General features: G+C 49.6%; 2 protein-coding genes across 4 annotated transcripts in view; one reads left to right on the forward strand and one right to left on the reverse strand.

Annotated features, from left to right (window-relative positions):
* The first annotated feature begins 7,167 nt into the window (after positions 1-7,167).
* ARFGAP2 (ARF GTPase activating protein 2) lies at positions 7,168-17,249 on the forward strand. Of its 2 annotated transcripts, XM_072864119.1 has the most exons (17): positions 7,168-7,459; positions 7,732-7,850; positions 8,800-8,872; positions 9,391-9,522; positions 9,616-9,696; positions 10,536-10,638; positions 11,293-11,349; positions 11,920-11,964; positions 13,085-13,137; positions 13,577-13,713; positions 14,247-14,378; positions 14,867-14,995; positions 15,076-15,204; positions 15,589-15,715; positions 15,838-15,928; positions 16,047-16,165; positions 16,587-17,249. In XM_072864119.1, exons 1-17 carry the CDS (start codon positions 7,292-7,294, stop codon positions 16,605-16,607), a joined length of 1,716 nt encoding a protein of 571 aa, XP_072720220.1. In that variant the 5' UTR covers positions 7,168-7,291; the 3' UTR covers positions 16,608-17,249. The 2 variants fall into 2 exon arrangements, with proteins under 2 accessions (XP_072720220.1, XP_072720219.1); XM_072864118.1 differs by lacking the exon at positions 11,920-11,964 and having other exon boundaries at positions 7,170-7,459; positions 16,587-17,243.
* CSTPP1 (centriolar satellite-associated tubulin polyglutamylase complex regulator 1) overlaps positions 17,188-19,992 on the reverse strand; it is an 88,582-nt gene continuing 85,777 nt past the window's right edge. For both annotated transcript variants that reach the window (XM_072864121.1, XM_072864120.1), the window contains one exon: positions 17,188-19,684. In XM_072864121.1, the coding sequence (XP_072720222.1) occupies positions 19,504-19,684 (181 nt within the window). In that variant the 3' untranslated portion in view covers positions 17,188-19,503. The remainder of the gene's footprint in view (positions 19,685-19,992) is intronic.

Genomic DNA, 19,992 nt, shown 5'->3' on the forward strand with positions numbered 1-19,992 from the left:
TCTAAAGTATCACGCAAAGCTTAGATTTCCTGTTGATCATGAATTTTCTAGGAAGAGGAAGTCAAAGATTCTCTATGATGGATCACACCCATTTCCCCAAAGCAGCAGCTGAGCTTGCTCAGCCCATTAATGATGTTTCTGCCCTGTAGGCAAAATCTGGGTCTCAGAGCCCATAGGACAGCTGTGCTCTGTGATGGCAGCTGAGAGTTGCGGTTAGCATATAACTCTCCGTGGCACTCCCACAGCCCTGCATGGAGCTTGGGGCCATTGGTACTTCAGTTTACTTTCCATTCCACTTCCCCATCCTCTGTGTCCTTGTTGTAGCTGGTTTGCTTGTCACGAAGTGCTGAGGCATATGCAAGTATGTGGCAATCCTGCATGGAGACCCCCTCAGAGCTGTTACAAACTGTCCTGCACTCCCTTTGCTCCTGTCCTGTTTGCAGATCCAGCCCAAGGCTGCAGGCATGTGGAGCTCAGCTCTACTATTTCAAGCAGGTTCTCCCTGACTGAAGTGCAGGCTGTGCATAAACTGGGGCTGCCTCAATTGCACTTCTAGAGCTGCTAGCGCTACGCTTATGGGCAACAGGCTGCAAAATTCCCCTCTGCTTGTGAAGAAAGCTGGTGCTGGAGTTAGTTAAAATGGGCTTGAACACTCCATTCAGATCAGTAGGTGATTGCTTCTAGGGTAACTGCACAGAGACTGGCTGCAGACTAGTCATGGGGCTGAACCTGAGACAAAGCTAGTGCCACAAACTCCATCTTGACCCATGGAAATGTGGTTGGAAAATACCCACTACAGGCTGGCAGGAAAGGTTGTGCAAAACAAGCAAGAATAGTAAGGCTGCATGATATGAGGCAGAGTGTCTTCAGAGGGACCTTGCACAAAAATAAAGGAGAAACAGAAAAAGAGTTGCAACCAAGTGTTGCACCACTGCCCAGGTCCAGGCTTCGAGATGGAAAATTCAGGAGCTGCAAGGGAGTGAGACTGTTTACCAAGCTACCTAGGTTCTTAGACGATCAAAGAGGATGAATATGAGAAGATGTTTCTGGAGAAGATTAACAAATCTTTGCTGAAAGGGGGGGGTGGGAGGGAGGGGGCAACGGAGTAGGAAGAAACTGGAAGAAATTGGCTGGTTTCCTGTTGGAACATCTTGACTAAGCAGCATGGCTCCAGTGAACTTTTCCAAACCAAATTTCAGGCCAAATCACCTCAGCTGCTTTCAGCACATCCATTTTACTGGCCGTGTCCTCCTATTTTTTGTCATCCAGTAACCCTGCTTGCAGAGGTTCCTGGTTTGTCAGTGTCTCAGCTGAAGGCAATTACGGCTGCAGCTTGAGACTTCCTTTCTCCACAAGGAGCGTAGTGGTGGTCAGCACCTCTTCCCCCTTAGTGTGGGGGCTCATAATCTCTCCTCTTCAGTCCCACTGCTTTCACTGGGTCCAGCTATTTACAGATCCTGTGGTCCCTTCCTCCTTGCGTTTCCTTTCTATCCTACCAGCTGGAAGTCTTCTTCCAGGTCCTGCACTCTCCCCCTTTGACTTCACTACCTCTTTCCTTCCTGAGTCTATTGTTCCTGCTTTCAGCAGGAGGCTGACACCAAAACAGTCACTGCCCCCAGCTGTGACCACACTAGCCCTTTCTCTCAAATTCTCCTCAGGGCTTCCCCACAGGTGCCACACAGTTCCTAAGGAATGCTGCATCCACAATCCTATGGATGTTTGTCCCACCGGTGGTGCTGCATCCTCTCTACACATTGTGGCCACTTGTGGAGATGAAGCACTGCTACCTACTCCCTCTCCACCCAGATTCCTCATAACAATCTGTTTGACAGCAGTGCTTGCACTCTGTGGTAATCGTATGTTTTCAAAAGAGCTTCATAGTACGCCAATAGCTTCCTTGCCTTGCCTTTTCCTTAGCTCAGCCTACCCTGCTTTCAAGGGTCACTATCTTCATGCTCCCTATGCTTGTTGCAGGGGCTGCAGGCAACTAGTCCCCATACTAGAGGGGTTCAGTTTAGAAAACTCTAGAAAGTGGGGTGATCTGCTGCAAAAAGAGATCACACGCCTGCTGGAAAATTTGGAAGGGTTATGTCTGACAGGAGGACAACCCTGCCAGCTCTGACCTCAAGCAAGTTAGTGCCTGTGCTGTGGACTGCCCTTGAAGAAGAGTGAGGTAGCTCAGGGCCTTCTCACTGCCCAGTTCTCTCCACCTTGCTTCCATATGGGGTGATAAGCATGACTTGAAGCTATACATCACTTGAGTGATTGTCACCTGCCTGCTCCTGGCAGGGACATCTGTAACATCTCCAAACTGACCATTACAGCAAGGTCTAAAACTTGTCCTCAGATGCAGGAAAGCCCAGGGCACATCTGCCAGCTCACCCCTGCTTTGGGGTATCCCCAAAGCCTCCCAAGTCCTGAGCACCTGCCAGGCCAGTCAGAGGTGATATTATCAAACATTTGAAAATAAACATTTGATTATAATATTGGAAGCGGAGTTACAAAGAAAAGCCTGAAGACATACATGTATGTATAAACACACTCACTTAACAACTACTCAGGAGCGATCGGGAGCAGCATGCTTGTTCCCTGGCCCCACACTCCATTTACCCTTTCCATCAAACCCCAGCAATTTTGCCTGGCAGCCCAGCAACATCAGCTGGCACAACTGAAAGGGACAGTGCTCTCTTCTCCCTTTCAAACCTTCCTAGCCCTTCCCTTACTTGCTTCAGCAATCTCATGAGCAGGAGATCAGCTCAGCAATGCAATGACAATCAGCATTTGAGCAGGGCTAGGTACACAACACAGCCCATGGCCGCCACTTGCCAGAGCGGGTGCAAGGGACAGCACGTGCAGCAGGACCGGCCTTTTGGCTGCAACACAACCCCAAATTGGATCAAGCCAGCCATGACTGTGCTCCTCAGTATCTTTCGAGTTACCCATCTGTTGTGTTCCTTAATTTGTGTGTTCCTTCTACTTTCGCTGGCTTTTCTCCAAACCACAACATTTGTAAGACTGCAATAAAATTGTGTAAGTTGTAAACCTGAACAAAATATTCACTCTACACATAGTGTATTAGCTCCTTATCTTAGATCTTGCTGGAAGCATTGCATGGAGTCAGTGTGTGACGTGGCTGCCTGCCTCGGTGCTATACTTTTTCCTAGGGAGGCAGCTACTAATTACACTCAATCTGGCATGGTGGCAGGCTGGTCACCCACGGCCCTCAGCCAGCTGCTTCCCTTTCATCAATCCTAGTGAATATACGGCCTTACAGGAACACAGGGCAGCTTGCTGACCTGACAGAAACCTAACCCAACCCAAGGAAAAGTTTTTCCCTGAAAAGACCAGAAATTTGGAGCATCTTCTTACTCTGGGAAGGGACATACCTGCTGAGAACCTATCCCTTGCTCTAGTGAGAGGGAGAATGCTTTCTATCTGATTCTCTTTTCCTCCACTCCATCTGTAGCTATGCTTGCTCTTTTCACTACTGAAAACAGCCAGGCTGCCCTGAAATACTGAGCAGAGCTCTCTCCCAGGGTTACTGACTATCCCTAGCAGAAATCATGCGGACTAGTTAGTGTCTGTAAACTGCTTGGTAAGAAAGAAAGGGGAAAAAAAAAAAAAAAAAAGACTTGTGTTAGGAATTGTTCCTCTCCCCAAGGCATCATTGTAGATTCCTGGTACCCCACCATTCATGCTGTGATCCATGGGAAACTATATCTCCCAGTTATTTTTGGGTAGTTGACTGAATTTGCTGGCCCCCTTCCCTAATCGTCTCATTCAGCAAAAGCACGAGAGGCCAATGGGTCTGAGTAGGAGAGCAGGACCCAGCCACCTCCCGCCCTCTCCAGCACAGTCCTTTCACCCATGTTCTTTGCTGGCTGGTGAGAAGAGTGCAAGGTCCCTCTTCCCCTCTGCCACCCTGCTTCTGGACAGACTCCCAGAGAAGCACTTTCTCTTCTCTTTGGTTCACACCTGCAAGCGCAGGGCAGGTTTTATGCCCATCACAGCACTTCACTCCTGAGCCTCTCCAGCTCTCTTTCACAGTTACCTCATGCCCTGAGACAACAAGACTTCTGCACTGAAAATGGGTCCCCAATGGTACGGCAGACTCCAGGAACAGGCCTGGTCACCTTCCTTTGCTCTCTTGGATGATGCTGGGGACTATCTTTTACTGACAGAGGTGGGTCACAGCAAGGCAATATGATTAGGAGGCTACATCGGGCTCAGGGTCTGCTGCACAGCAGTCAGGAGGAAAGAGGCAGATGTCAGATGTGATGCAGATGGACAGGGAAGCTGAGGGCCAAAGAGCAGGCTGCCAGCTTGGAGCTCAGAAATTCAGCACCAAAGCACATGAGGTGCAAAAGAAACAGATGCAGGAAATAGCAAGAACTGCGCAGTGACAGCACGCGCTCGCAGAGAACAGTCAGCAGCAGGAGGTCTTTCCTGTACTGACAAAGGCGACAAAAAGAAGCTGACTATTTCTCAGACCAGCAGCATGCTCTTCCTGCTGCTTTTATGTAAAACTGATGGACTGGATCAGCAGCCTTGCCAGGACTTAGAGCAACCAGCATGGACTGGAAGGCCTGCAAGGGACCCAGCTGAGGCAGAGAAGCTTGAGTAACCCTGCTGTAGCAAGCCTTCCTAAGACAACAATGCAGTGAACAAAAACTGCGCCCTCCACGGAGGAGAGCAGCCTGCACTGTATCTCCCCATGTATCCTACCACAGACAGGCAGATACAAAGCGTGACACTGACCTATGAGCTGCTGAGGCTGCCTTGGCTCCTCCTGGGCACATGCTGTTTCTCTCTCACAAGCCCCAACTGGGGTAACACCAGCATGAACAGACTCTGTCCCTCCTGACCCTTGCACAACATCTCCATCACACAGTCAAACACAAACCTAGTGAGAACAAAGCCAGCAGAGGAGGGAAGCAGCACCACACAACAGATGGTGACAAGGTAGGAGCAAGCAACTCAGGTTGAGGCTGCTTGAGCCAACATGAACACCACCACTCCCAATACACACTCATCGCCTAAACTTGCTCCTCTACCCAACAAAATACAGCTTGCACAGCCTCCACCCTGCCACTATACACTCCCTCTCCTGTCCTTCTGTCTAGCTTCAGCTGTCAGGGCCCTGAGTGCACTAACAGGCCTTAATTGCCCTGAGCAGCCTCACGTGGGGCCTCTACCCACACACCTGCCCATAGGTGTGGGGGTGGGTGTGTTTTAATTTAAGCTCAGCCCAGAGCTACTAGTCCCTGTCTGAGCTAAGTTGGAGGACTAGCAGTCTCTGGCTGTGTGTTGTTGATCCTGGCCTGTAGGCTGGCTTACCAGCCTGACCTCAGATTTGCCTTGTCACCACAGTCATGTCCTGGCAAACACAGGGCCTGATCCTGACCTGTAGATTGACTTTTCAGCTTGACTGTAGGCTACCTCAACACCATGAGCTTACCTGGCTATCTCAATTCTTGGTCAAACCTGGGCCTGCCTGGCTCTCCTTGCTCAGGTACTGTGGGGATGGACCATGGCTGATGAGGGCCCAGGCCTACTGGCCTTGGGAACCACCCCCCTCACAGCTCTCCTTCTCTTAGGATGCAGCCAGCCCTTGCTTCACCCTGACATCTCTCTCCTGGTATGACTGCCAGGACAGCTGCACCGTGAGTGGGATCAGGGAACTCAACTGGTTTAAAAATAGCTGTGAGGAAAAAGCTATCAGTTACTTTTACCTGAATTGATTCTCCAACACTGTTGGTGTAATCCCAGAAATGGGCATATAGGCACAATTAAGCTAGCAGCATAAGAGCGACAGACACCAGGGGCTACTTAAGACAAGACTGCTGCCAAGAATGAGCCCTGGCAGGCTGAATCAGGCGTCACTACCCAGTACAGAAACTCATCTTGGAGTAGCTCAAATGAGATGTGTCAGCCAGAAGACTCATCTTACTGTAGGGCAACGTGGCTCCCATATCAGGTCTCACTCTGATCATGTAGTTAAGAGCTTTGCTGATTCCCACAATGCAAGACTGCATACCCCTGCTAAACCTGCAGGGTTTTTTCTGCAGGGTTTTTTTGCCCAACAGCTCAGTTGTTCCTGATTGCATCTGTATGTCCCAAGACTTTATGGAGCTTGCTAAGATCACAGGACCTAGGTTCCCATTGCAATGAATTCTAAAGGCTACCTTACGTATCTGTGGAAGATGTGGAAATGAGTGAAAGGAAAGCCTTTAAATTTAAACTGAAAGTTGTGTTGTCCAGATATTAGTACATTTAACTTTCTTTTAGTGACATGCTGGTGCTACAGAACAATCTCCTTTTGGAGGTAAGGAAATCCCAATCTATTTGATGTCAGTAATACCATGCTACTGATTAGCTTTTGTTGTTGTTGCCCTTCTGAACCACTCATTGCTCTGCAGTCACTTTTTTTTTTTGGCTAAAGAATGAAATGGTCTATGTGTCATTGACTTTTAGTTCAAAGCACAACCATATCTTTTCCTATTTTTCTTGCATTATAACTGAATGACTTTCTAGTCCATTCCCTCCTGCTTCCAAGCAGGTAATACAGCATTTTAAGGCCCTGACACCATCTTTGGTCAGAACTAACAACTTCCCTACCTTGATTAGTGCACAGGATTAGGCAGTGCTGCTTGCTGCTCTTGAGAAGTCTCCAGCTGACTAATTTCCAAGTCTGTTCACTTGTGCTAGTATACCAGACCCGGCGTCCTGAGGTCCAGCTGCTGCACCAGGTGATGCCTATAAGCACTCATCTGAGCTTTTTCTCAGGTAGCAGCTGACCCAAGGCAAGCGTTGTCTCCCCGCTGTTCTACCAAGCCTCTCTGTCCGGGCCCGCGGTGGCCCCCCGAGAGGCAGGGCGCAGTCAGTAACACCCCCGAGAGCGCCGTTGCCTCCTGCCGCATGCCTGCGTCGTGAGGGGGCTGAGGGAGCAGCGTGAACAGCCAGAGCTGACGGGGGTCTCGGCCGTGGGAACGTCCGCGTTCATGTTTAGACTCAGAAAGCGGCGGGGCCGGCAGGCCGGAGCAGTGGACGGGATGATGGCGGGGGTAGCGCAGGGTGCCGAGGAGGGGCCCTGACCCGAAACGCCCACCCTGGGCGCCGGGGCCGCCCCTGAGCCCAGGGAAGGTGGGGACTCTCGGCCCCCTTCCCGGCGTGCAGCCCCGCCGCGTGTGGCGGCTGGAGTGGTTAATGGCGAAGAGGCCCCGCGCCCCCGCTGTCATGGCGACGGGGCAGGTAGGGGCTGAGCCCCGCGGCGACCCGTCCGCGGGCCGGTATGGGCTCAGGCGGCACCCGTACTGCGGCCCGACCTCTGCGCCGATTGGGCCCGGCCGGCACCCGTCGCCGTAGTGGTGTCTGGGAAGGAGAGATCATGGCGGCGGAGCCGAGCAAGACGGAGATCCAGACTCTCTTCAAGCGGCTCCGGGCAGCGCCGGCGAACAAGGTAGCGGGGCGATGCCGGGCGGCCTCCCGTCCTTCCGAGCCGGGCTGCTTCCCTGCGGCCGCGGCCTGGGCTCGGGCCAGCCCCCGGTGGGCCCCGGGCCGCGCTGCGGCGGCGGGGCGGCCGGGTAGGGGGCTCCTGGGGCGCGGGGAGGGCCCGGGGAGAGCGGTCGGGCCGCGGGAGACGGAGCTGCCGGGTTGCGGCAGGGGGTGGAGGAGCGGCAGAGCCGCCGCAGGCGCCGCCTCAGCCCGACCGTCCCTCTGCCTTCGCTTTAGTCGTGCTTCGACTGCGGCGCCAAGAACCCGAGCTGGGCCAGCATCACCTACGGGGTTTTCCTGTGCATCGACTGCTCCGGCGTCCACAGATCCCTGGGCGTGCACCTCAGCTTCATCAGGTGCGTGGGGCCCTGGAGCGTGCGTTGCGGGGAGTGGGGAGCTCCGGCCCGTGGGTTACCGCCGGGCAGGCCTGGAGCAGCTGTGCCTCGTTGGTGTGGGAACACGCAGGGACTCGGAGGGAAGCGTTATCACGGAGTGATGACCTCGGGTTTGATGTGGCTTGCTCGCTGGAGGTTTTAGGCCACTCAGGCCTTCCAAGATGGAGTTTCCAAAGCACCTCAGTGGAACATCGACACGTTACTTTTGCTAACGTTGCAGAAACGCTGTCTGGACTCCAAATGGTAGAAGCTGAGAGGAGAGTGTGATATGTGAATCTTGCCAGTAAAGCAGCAATATGGAAGTCTGTCTTGTAATGCTGAGCAAGGCAAAAAGAGGAATATTATTTAATCTTTTCTGTATCAAGCTAGTGGGGAAGGTGGTGTTGGATTTTCAGCCTGTTGTTCTTATTTTCAGTACTTGTAAAAGTTAGCATTTTAAGTAACAGAACTGTGACCTTTACTTATTCAGAGATAAATTGAGTAACTGGTATGAGATGTACTCTGTCAGCTAGCTTTACTTGGTTGTTTTCTCAGTTGCTTTGTCATGTGTTCTGGCCTAATCTGTGGGACGGGCTGAATATGAGTGTCTCACGTTGTGGTGAGATCACATGTAGAAAGGAAGTTGTTGGCTATGCTTTTCTAGCTCAAGTGCTGCGCTCTTAACAAGCGATACAAGTGAGAGGTCCTCTAAATTTGGACGCTTATTTGGTGTGAAGCTGAAACTGTGGTTTTTTCCTCACTTTAAAAGTTCAAATTATTTTTTTATGGGAGCAAAGAAGTCCAAGACGTTCTTTCCCCCTTTGCCTTGTACACTCTGGGATAGTAGTGGGATATCTGCTCTAGCTCAGAGCTTGCTTTTGCATTTGGTATGCCTGCACATTATTAATAGAAATAATTGGTTCTCGCACAGGTCCACAGAGTTGGATTCTAACTGGAACTGGTTCCAGCTGAGGTGTATGCAAGTGGGCAGCAATGCCAACGCGGTGAGGAGCCTGTGTAGGCATTTTGCTTGCTTTCCTTCTTGCTAATCCATATCCTCTGTTTCTTGTCCCCTTCCTTCATGTGGCTTTCTCAGTACCGACCTCATCTGAAATGTGTAATGAGGGGAGGAGTTTGTCAGGTGTGCTTGGAAGTCAGACTGTGACCTTTGAATGCATTGTTTTCTGATGTGCAGATCTGTAATTTCCTTACATCTCATTTAAATGAAAGGCATAGTCCCCTTAAATGAAAAGAGTTACTAACACTGACCAGTTTGAAAGCTTATGCTCAGCATTGTGACTCAGAAGCATCCTCCTGTGGAGGACAGGGATGGTTTTCTTAGGCCTTTGGGGCCTGGAGTGAGACTTCTTGGAGAAAGCTGATCAATGAATGGTTGGTTCATGCTGTGTCCTCAGTATATCATCCCCTGTCTCTGGGAAGCTTCCTTTTTCTGTTGAGTTTGTCTAATGCTTGCTTGAGTATGATCTAGCAGTCAGGAGACTGAATATTCTTCTCTTTTCAGACTGCTTTCTTCCGCCAGCACGGCTGTACTACCACAGATGCCAATGCTAAGTATAATAGTCGAGCTGCCCAGATGTACAGGGAGAAGATTCGGCAGCTGGCAAGTGCTGCCATGGCCAAGTATGGCACTGATGTAAGTCTGAGCAGCTCTGTACTGTTAGGTGTGTAGTGCTGGATGCTGAGTCATGTAGGATACCTTCTTTTTTTTCCCCTCTCCTCTCTTCAGCTGCTTATAGATGGACTGAGTGGAGCCCCTGGGCATTCCCCTGACAAGACTGATGCTGATTTCTTCATGGAGCACACACAGGTGAGAAGAACTGTCTAAACCAGACAGCCTTAACAGCTCTCAAATAGCCAGCTCTTCAGCCAGGAGCAGTCCCACTTAGTTTGGAAGGACTCTAAACTGTATGCTTGTTCAGTAGTAACATGGAAGAACTAAGATTCCGTCATCAGCCTGGGACATAGTCACAGATCTAAACAGTCCCTCATGGGGCCTGTAATATCCATGTCCTTTGTTTTTGAGACCATCTTTATCTTCAAGGAATACTCAGAGCTGCCAGCTACTCCCTGGAAAACACTTTGTGTACTGCGTTAATGCATAGTCTCTCTGTATACTTAAAGCAAGAACTGGCTATTACTTTGAACTTCTGATTTAGTCAGCTTTTCAGTGCATAGACCCTGGTAAAGTGGATTTGGGCACCTGTTTGCACAATGCTAGGCAGGCTTTCTCAAGTGAATACAGTAATGTGAGAATTGGCTGTATGCCAATAAAGACAGTGGAAGCCGAGATTTTTATTTTTTTTTCCAGGGAAACTCATTCACACTTTCTCGCAGATTTAAGCTCATCTCCTTAACCTGGAAAGTCCTCGGAGTAGCCAACTCTAATATTATTGTCGAGTGATACTGTCATTCCTCCTGGCCTTCCATTCAGCTTAGCTTCTGGTTTTTTTCTTTAATTTTTGTCCCTGCTAAGGGAACCTGGACTTGTCCATATGTTATCTTATCTTCAATGAAGGCATAGTCTGGAGTTTAGAATATGTTTCCTTTGGCCTAAAACTGAATACAGGTCACTAAACCTGAAGTAAGTTCAGGATTGTTCAGTTCATTCATCTTCTGCAAATCACTGGAACGAGCATCTCCTTGCAGTCTTCCAGTACCTGGGATGTAGCAGATGCCAGCCAGAATCCTGCACAGTCTTCCCCGGAGGTGGAAAAAGCAGCAAAGTCATCAGAAGGCAGTGAAGTTTCGAGTGAGTTCCCTGATGAATAATTGTTCCAAGAACCTGACTTCATTTCCAGGAGAATACACTTCTGTACCACAGCTGGAAGGGCTGAGCTTTTCCTTTGGTTCAGGCTTGAAGGAGTGGAAGCTTTGTGCACTCTATGATGTTTAGTTAAATTAGTGGAGACTTCTAGAAACAGTGCTCTATTTGGGATCAGTTCTCCTGAAATGCACACAAAACTGTTTTGGGGATTAGCTGCCCCATTTCCCTGCTTCCAGCCATAAGTATTTGTCTAAACACTCTTCTCTATCCCTTGAATTTGGTGGGTCTGGAAATGACATATGAATATAGAGGAAAAAAAAATGCTTCTAGGGTGAATGACAAGGAAACCAAGAATCTCAGGGCATAGCTGTAATTTGAAACAGCTTTGTGTATTCTCCTGCAGAGTGTTTGCTTTCTTTTAATGCGTTAGGAACACTGCAGAGGGAATAACTTGTTCTGTGGAGATGTAAAGTTGTTGTGCTTGGGAAATTGCACGTTTCAAACTGTAACTTAGCTTGTTTGGCGGGGGGGGGAAGGGCAGAGGATGTAGAAGAGGTATAGTGGAACTGTGAGCACACTGAAAAGAAGGGGGTTGAGAATCAATCTGCGAAATGTTCTCTTCTGGTTTTGTGCGCACAGATTCCAGCCAAGGCCCATCTATTGACTTGTTGAGCACATCTCCTAAAGCTCCTCTAGGTAAGTAAGACTCTTCACTCTCTCTCAGATCAGTCTTGCTCTTAGACCTGCTGTCAGTAGTAAGCTCAGTGGAGCTGGAACTGATGAGCCAATTTTCAGAACGTGTAAAGGAGCTTATCTTCCTGTGGAGCCAGTACTGAGGACCTCCCTGAAACCCAGAACCAAGCCACAGTTTACTGGAGGTTTCTTCCTCCTTTGGATGATTGAGTTCAAAGATGTTGCCTTCCCAAAAGCTTGTTTTCATTTTTTTGAGCTTTGGACAAAACTTGGTGTTTGCATATCTAGAAGTTGGCTGATCAAGGCCACATGGCTGCAGTGTTTGTTTTTCAGTTTGTTGTTTTGTTGGGTCCCCCCCCGTCCCCCCCCGAACCTTTGGAGGCAAAGGAATTTTTAGCTTCCACAGTAATAGGGATTTGTGTCTGATTCTCCCCTGGCTGCACACACTGCATCTAGCTGGACCTTCTTTGCTTATTGAGAGTGTGCTCCTAGCCCACAGTGGGTTCGTCCTGCGTGGAAAGCCTGTGTCCTCAAGTATCTGTTCATTCCCCGTGTTTTATGTCTCTTCCTCAGACATGTCCATGTATCTGTCAACACAAGGGCCTGCTCCTGCCAGAGGTAACTGGCTAACAGCTGGCCTGCGCTGGCTGCTTGTGACAACTCTGCTTGCCCCTTCTGTGATTCTGCCTTCAACTCTAACTTTAGCTTACTGTGCTTGGAGGGAGAGAATGAGCCAAAGCTTACATGTGCCGTATTGGGATCTAAACTAATCTAAACCAGCTATTACTTCTCTGGAAAGGGATCTTATTGTCATTTCTGTTAAATGTTTCCTGACAGTAATAAAAAAAACCCCCAAACAACCCCAAATCAAATGATAGGAACAGCGAGCTGAAAACAGTTTTGGATAGTGTGAATGTTTTGAACACCTCTATTTCAAAAACTTACAGTAAGACTAGAAAAGATACAGGAAAGGCTGTCAAGAATGATCTAAAGTATGGGTTGACAAAAGTCACATGGGTATAGAACGTAAAGGGACACTTCTGTGGAAGAAAAGCCCAACAAAGGCGATAAAAGGTTTTGGAGCTACATGTTGGAAGCTGGGAAAATGTCCTGTGCAGTCCCTCTCCGTTTGCTTTGTTCTTACACTTTTCCCCAGGCATCTGCTGCTTGGCTGGACCTTGGCTGGTTTTACAAGTGTGGCATGCTTCATGCCCTCGGAGTGACAGGTTCCTGGTGCTGGGGAACCTGTTGCTTTTACAGCTTGGCACTCGAGGTCCGTTTTGTCATTGGTCTGTTCATGTAAACATGACTTTAGGGTTTTTTGCTTCTTTGTCCCTGAGGCATTGGTGCGGCACTGACCTTCATATGGCTCTGAAGCTGCATTTTCTTGGATTTATGTATGGAATAAATCTAGCCTTTGTCTAGCTACCCTGATCCCTACTGGGTAGGGTCACCAACTGCATGGCACCTGGAGGAGCTATTCAAAGGCCTTAATTCACTTACAAGTTTCTCCAGCAACAGACATGCTTCTCTAGGCCACCAGCCTGCAATTGTGGAGCTTCCAAGTGCATCTTTCTTGGCTGGGTGAAGTCACCCAGGCTTCTGATGTGAAGCTGCATGGTGTGCCCTGGACGCTATAGCAGCTGGACTGTGGTGGATGTTTGTGTGGGTTGCTGACTAATTTTGGCTTCTTAAATTAATTCACTTCTGCTTATTTGCTGCTTCCCTCCTCTTGCAGAACTTAAATCCTCCCTCATTGGGAAGAAGAAGCCAGGAGCTGCCAAGAAAGGGGTATGTCTGAGCTCTTGTTTTATGGAGAAGGAGGTAGAGCATGTCTCCTATTACTGCCATCCTTTCTCTGGCCCTTGGTTTCTGCCCTTAACGAAGCTGCGTACTGAGAGATTCGTTTGGGGAAGGGAGAGCTTTGATTATATCACTGCTTACTTTGAAAGATAGCTTGTATATTAATGGACAAAAACAATTAGGTTTTGGGTCGTTACTTGTTGTGGCCTGAAGTATATGTGGCTGATCTCTTAGCACTGGCCACTGGTGGGTTAACTCTGGGGTGTTCTTCCATACTCTGTTTCAAGCTCTATTGGATCTGCAGGTTGTGACTACACATGGAGACCGAAGGCCTGATCAGTGCAGCAAGGAGTAGGATTCTGGTTTTCTTCTATGATGAACAATCTAGGGTGAAGAAATCGCATTTATTTTGTTTTTGTTTTTCAAGTTGGGTGCAAAAAAAGGTCTTGGAGCCCAGAAAGTGAGCAGCCAGAGCTTCAGTGAGATTGAGCGGCAAGCCCAGGTGGCAGAGCAGCTGAGGGAGCAGCAGGCAGTAGAGTCCAGGAAACAAGCTGAGGAATCCATGTGAGTGCCCTGTTTGGGCTGAATACCTTGCATACATAAGGCAGAAGTAATACAAGGTTAATGCTGTTCACCCTAGGACCACCTAATGTGAGTACAGAATATGCTGCACGATAGGATGAGCAGTAGCTATAAGCCAATATGGTCCTTACAGCAGAGCACAAGTTATACTGCCATATTTTATTCAAATTAGCATCCCTGGAAGAGTTTAAGGAGCAGATATGGGAGTATTTTGTGTTTCTGTTGACCTTTGGACAGGACTGAAAAAGGCAAAGGCTGAGCTGGGTGGGGTGTTCTGTTGGGGGTGGGGGTGGCAATGCTTACAGTATGGAAATCATGGTTAGCCAAAAAAGAGTTGAATCCCAATGGAGGTGAGATGGGAAGACAAGCAGTAGCTTCTATGCAAGGATTTTTGGCAGAGCTGTTGTGGAAATGGGTGTTTTGATGGGTTGTCAGGGTTACTCTCTCCTTTGCCCCTCCACGTGGGCTGGGTGGGAGGGTAACGAGCTGGTACCCACCATAGCTCTTTCCTTTAGAGTCACCTCAATGCGACTGGCTTATCAGGAACTGCAGCTCGATCGGAAGAAGGAAGAGAAGAAACTTCAGAACCTTGAAGGGAAGAAGCGTGAACAAGCAGAGAGGCTGGGCATGGGCTTGGTGTCCAGAAGGTACTTGTCTGTGGATGGCACAGGACAGATAGGTGCCTTGGAAGCACCCTGCTCTGGAAAAGTTTCCTGAAGGCAGTAGCTTGATGTTCTTGTAACAGATAAGGAGCTGATTTAAAGCACTTATATGCTGGACTACGTCTAAAAATTCTTCAGGCCCCAGAAGGAATGGGCACTCTGTTCAGAGGTTCTAGTTCTCATCTGAGCTTTTCCAAAGATGTGTGTGGCCTGTCAGTGTCTAGCCCTAGAGCCCTGCTGCGTGACAGATTTCCCCCTGCAGAATACTTCCCTTAAGAAGGTAGCTCAAGACTTCTGAGGGAGTCAGGATAAGCTAGATAAGCGGTAAAAGGAGCTGGCATTCCACAACTCTCCCTTGAGACTTGTGGCACCTGCCCTGCCTGTGAAGGCCAGATTCAGTTTTGAGGCAGACTGGTTGTAGGGGCTGGATGCTGTCAGACCCATTGGCCCTGACTGCCTGTTTGTTGTGCTAGTTCTGTTTCACACTCGGTGATGTCTGAGATGCAAGTAATTGAGCAGGAGACACCACTGGCTGCAAAATCTTCCCGCTCCCAGTTGGACTTGTTTGAAGATGCTGGAGGCTTCGCATCTGGACCTCCCAAGTAAGACTTGGCTTCAGCGTAGTCTTTGGCTTATTCCTGAATTTAATGTCTGGCCTAAATTACCTATTTTTGGTACCTAGGTACAAATATAATCCCTTCTCATTCGAAGATGCATTTGGCTCACGATGGGAAACGGACTCTTCGTGGGGTATGGACAAAGAGGAAGAACCTGAGGTGACTGTTTCCAGTATTCGGCCGGTTTCAGAGAGGTAAAGTGCCTGCTGCTGCTCTTGTACCTTCCTTGTGTGTGGGACAAAGGGATAGGTCTAGGACCTGTGGGGAGAGATGCTGCTGTGTTATGACAGGAGCCTTGTGCTGCAGAAGATAACTTGCATGGACAAGCCCAAGGAAAAGGGCCTTTAGTGAAAAGAGGCTTGGGCGTTTCCTTGCCTATTGTGTCCCTAAGTTTGATCCAACCTTTATGGTAATCAAGTGCTGGCTGTCCTGAGGTGGGGAGAGGAGAACCCTGATGGTAGCTAGCACTTGAGGATTTGTTGCTATCCTTTGATCAGATGGTGTCTGAGAGAGAAGTCTGGGTTTTTTTACTGTGTTGGTGAGCTTAAGCTGAGAGGTCTACTCTCTTGTTTCCTCAGACCCACCAGTAGGCGGGAGACAGAGAACAGGACATCAGTTGTGGAATCCAATGAAGCTCGGCAGAAGTTTGCAGGGGCTAAAGCCATCTCTTCAGATATGTTCTTCGGGCGGGAGGCAGACACTGAGGTAGATGCATTCTGCAGTGCTTAAGCTGGTACAGCTCTGGCTTAATCTCTTCCTGTTTGCTCAGGTCCTACTTTGTTCCCTTCCTGTATAACCTTTTTGGTTTGTTTTGTTTTCTGCTGCAGTATGAAGCCAGATCCCGACTGCAGCAGCTCTCGGGCAGCAGTGCCATCAGCTCTGCAGACCTGTTTGGAGAGGCTGAGAATGTGCACTCAGGTTTGTTAGCACTCAGCGGGTTGAGGAAGGGGGCAGCTTTGGAGTACCTAGACTGGAGGGGGTCAGGGTGCTTTCTGCAGCTGGGGGACTCCAGGCTAACTCCTGCTGGTTCTCGTAGGTGGCGTGTCAATTGGAAATGTTCTGCCTGCAGCTGACATTGCACAGTTCAAGCAAGGAGTGAAATCAGTTGCTGGCAAGATGGCTGTCCTAGCCAATGGGGTGATGAACTCCCTCCAGGTGAGGTTACACTTTCAGGCAGGCTATCATCATGCTCAGGGACTTTCAGCATACCCTGGCTTCTGCTGGAATTATCATTGTCTTCTCAAATCATGTGGAAAGTCCCAGTTGGAGACCTGTCTCTTGTAGCTGATGACTATACTACAATAGGCGAGGAATTCCAGGTGGCCAGTGAACTCTACTTAGCCAACCTTACTCTTCTGCTGGACAGGACACCTTGTTATGTCAAATATGCCTTTTCCCACAAATCTCAGGCAGAACTTAAAAAGTTAAGGCCATTTTACTTTCTGCCTTTGCATGGTGTCCTGTCTAGGTAACCTCACACAGCATTCCAATCCCAAACGCCACAAGACCTTGTTTTCTGTCTCTGGAGTTTGCATGAAGTGTTGTAGCGTGGTGTCTTGCTGTGTTTCTTCCCCAGGATCGTTACGGCTCATATTGATGACCCAGGGACTGCAACTCACAGGGAAGCCAGCAAGAGGCACTGATGCCACCTTTGCCTGGAGTAAACTCTGCAGGATTGTCTTAGTTTGTCTGGGGTGGGTGGGGAGGGGAGAAGGTAAGCAGAGGGGGTCAGGACATGGCTGTGCCCAGGATGCTTTCCAAATATCTCTGGATTCCACTCTATTAAAATTCAATGTGCCCTCATACCCACTGCTATCTACTAGCCAGTGGAGACAGGCCTTCTTACAGAGTTAACTTTGCTGCTGTAAAAGATGACAGGAACTCCTGGGCTGCCCTCATCAGTGCTCCTGTCCTTCTTGGCCCATACCTTAGCTCACCAAGTGACGGAGGAAAGGGCAATGCTATTTTTCTGAACATCATGTTACCTGGTTCCCATGGACATGACTTTTTTTTTTTGTTCTGCTCAGTGCTCCCCATCCCTGGTGCTGTGGGGTCCTCTGTATTTGCAGGGTCTGACTTTTACCATGGGATAATCCTTTTTACTGTCTTGTAAACCAGCATATATTGATGCAAGAGAAAAAAAATCAAACAAAGCAAAGATTATTTTTTTAGCTTCTATAATTTACATCATCAGCAAAAAAGGCGCAGGTAAAGAAGTACTGTAAAGATATTTACTGGATCCCTGGTTATTTTGTTGCCCAGCTTTAGACCGAGGTCAAAGTTGTTCTGAACCTCTGACTTCACCATGAGGTGAACTTCTAAAGTGCAGCAGTGAGTGAGGACTGTTATTTTAGTCCTGTTCAACTCTGATTTTAACAAGAGCATGTTTTTCTCTTTCTTGGACTACGGTGTTGAGGACTGGGTAGTAAGAAAACAGGAGGGAAAAGGGCTAGTAACTAACTATTAGAAAAATGAGAGGCTGGGGCTGTTTGTTCTGAAGTTTCTGTCAGCAGCCCTCTCTGGGGGGCTGTTAACAGGCTTGCAGGGGCTTCACCTTTCCTGTCCAGCTTGAGGGGCTGTGGTACCTGCAGGGGTGGGGGCGGGAGAGGAAGGGTTAGTCTGTCGCTGCGGTGGGGCAGGAGGGGGGGGTAACGGCCGGGCCTTCCTGTGGCTTTGTCCCCGGTCCCCCGGCGCGCTTGCACCGTAACAGAACCCGCGGTGGAGGCGGGGCTCTCACGGGCGACAGCGCTCCCGCCCACCGTGGGAGGCGGGAACGCAGGGCGAGCGCGCTTGCGCCGTGGGTTCGGGCGCGGCGGGAGGCCAGCTGCGCTTGCGCGGCCGCAAGCAGTGCCCAGGCGGGAGGGGTGAGCCGGCGGGGAGGGGCTGCCCCCGCGTGGGTGCCGTCGCCTTCCCCGGCCGAGGCGGGGCCTGGCGGGGCCTCCCGAAAGGCGGCCGGGACCCGCGGGTACCGCCGCGGCCCTGCGCTGCCCTGTCTGCCCGGTACCGCTCCCCCTGGGCCTTACCCCCGGCGGCGCCCTGAGGAGGGGCTGGGGCAGCCTAGAAGACCGCAGACGCAGCAGGGCCTTACGCAGCATGCTTTATTGCTGGGCTGTCACAGTCACTCACTGATGGTTGGGAGAGAAAGCGCAGTTAGCGAGCACGATAATAAATAAAATAACTTACAATAAATAAATAACCCCTCCCACTGCCTCCACACGTGGGGCTGTGGTACAGACTCAGCAGTAGTTACAGGATTAGTCTTAAAATAGCTCCAGCATGTGTTTAATCCACTCAGTTTAGGGCCCCTATAAGCTTTGGGTTACCAGTTCTTAGAAGCCCACTCCACAGTGTTTTATGAACAGGAGGAGCAAGGAGGCTCCCAAAGAACTGAGAGAAACTAAAGTTCCCCAGGAAATAATTAGTCTATGCAGGCTGAGGCACAGGAGCTGGGCTAGACAAAGCGTTCAGGGCTGTGGAGGCCCAACTGCTGAGTTAGTTACAATCAACATTACTTCTTTTTGTAGCGCTAAGGGCTACACCATGATGCTACAACAATGCCAATATTTACAAAAAAAGACCCGGGACTCATTTGATAACTGCTTCCTTCTCCCCTAGCGCTTCTGCCCACCTAACCCCAGCAGATGTATGTTTGCAAGCCACATCACCTGTGGCCAAGGAATTTAAAGGCTTTTTCTCTCTCTCTCTCTCTCTCCCCCCTCCAAACCCTCTGAAGCTTGCTGTTCCAAATGACCTTAACACTGTTGGAGACAGTGGGAGGCCTCACAGAAGGGAACTCGATACAGCAGAGGAGGCAGACAGCACCATGCAGTACTTACTGCAGTCTACCTTATTTGCTGTATTTGCTTTGGCAAATCTTGGACACATGGAGGAGGAAGCAGAGACAGGTGGCATGGCAATACCTAAGCCCTTCTTTTCTAGGAACTTCAGGAATTTCTCTACCATTGATCGTATGCAGGTGCAGCTTTACTGGGAATAATTATAATGGAGCACGAGTACAGAGCTGCTGCTGGTGATGATTGAACCACTCTATTGTCTAGGCCAAGTCTGAACACAGTTACACAACAAAACACTGGCAAGTGGCCTGCACTAGCACTCCCGCTGCTTCAGCACCTGCTGAACTGTGAGGGAGAACCCCGGTGAGAGAATACCCAGCTATTTCCAACTGGAGGCAGAGCTAGCAGCTGCTGGTTTGTCTTGCCTGCCAGCAGAGGGTAGCATAACTCTGCAGCTGGAAATAGCTTCTGTAGTGGACTATTCCTGCACAAATTTGTAGCTAGGAAAAAGGCAGATTTCTTCCTGGGAAAAGACAGGTGGACCTGGCAATGGGGACTGGCACAGCTGCACACACATTGGTGATGTGGACAGAACCCACCATCAGAGCAGATGGTCTGGAAGGAGGTGCTTCCAGAACCCACTTCTCCAGTGGGTTCTGGAGAAACCCAAGATGGGAACAGTGCCCACCCTCACAACTTTCAGTTTTCAGAGGAGTCTGTCTCTTCATTGGAGCCTTCACTCTCAGCATCCATTTTTTGCCGATGGTGTAGAGGTTTCCAGGGAGGGTTAATCCTAGGTGAGTTACGGACAGGCAAATTAGCTGTGTCCCCACTGGAGCTGGTGGGACCGGAGATGGAAAGCCCTGAAACCTGAGCTACCCTGAAAGAGAAAAGACAAATGCTAGGCAGCCTACCTTGTCATCTCCAACCTTTACCATAGCAGTTTTGGAGTGAACCTGGCAGGAGGCCTTATTCAGAACTAGCACAGGGCTGGAAAGATGTTCATGACACAGAGGGGGAAACACCTTCCACTAGTACCTACCAGACTCACTGTGTGAATCTTCCTGTTTAAACAGATCTTTCTTCTGGGCTGAGCCTGTGTCCTCCAACACCCCTAGTTTTCACCATCCAAACAAAATTTCCCTATTCATTAGAGACTGCTGCTTCCTCTAGATCCCTTCTTAAGGC

This window comes from Ciconia boyciana, chromosome 6, assembly GCF_034638445.1.
Source record: "Ciconia boyciana chromosome 6, ASM3463844v1, whole genome shotgun sequence".
Classification (NCBI taxonomy): domain Eukaryota; kingdom Metazoa; phylum Chordata; class Aves; order Ciconiiformes; family Ciconiidae; genus Ciconia; species Ciconia boyciana.

Bases quoted from the DNA above. Each gene is read 5' to 3' on its own strand.
- ARFGAP2 (XM_072864119.1), top strand. From the start codon at position 7,292: ATGGGCTCAGGCGGCACCCGTACTGCGGCCCGACCTCTGCGCCGATTG. The intron at 15,716-15,837 runs GTAGATGCATTC...TTTCTGCTGCAG, and splicing joins GGCGGGAGGCAGACACTGAG to TATGAAGCCAGATCCCGACT. The intron at 15,929-16,046 runs GTTTGTTAGCAC...TGGTTCTCGTAG, and splicing joins GGCTGAGAATGTGCACTCAG to GTGGCGTGTCAATTGGAAAT.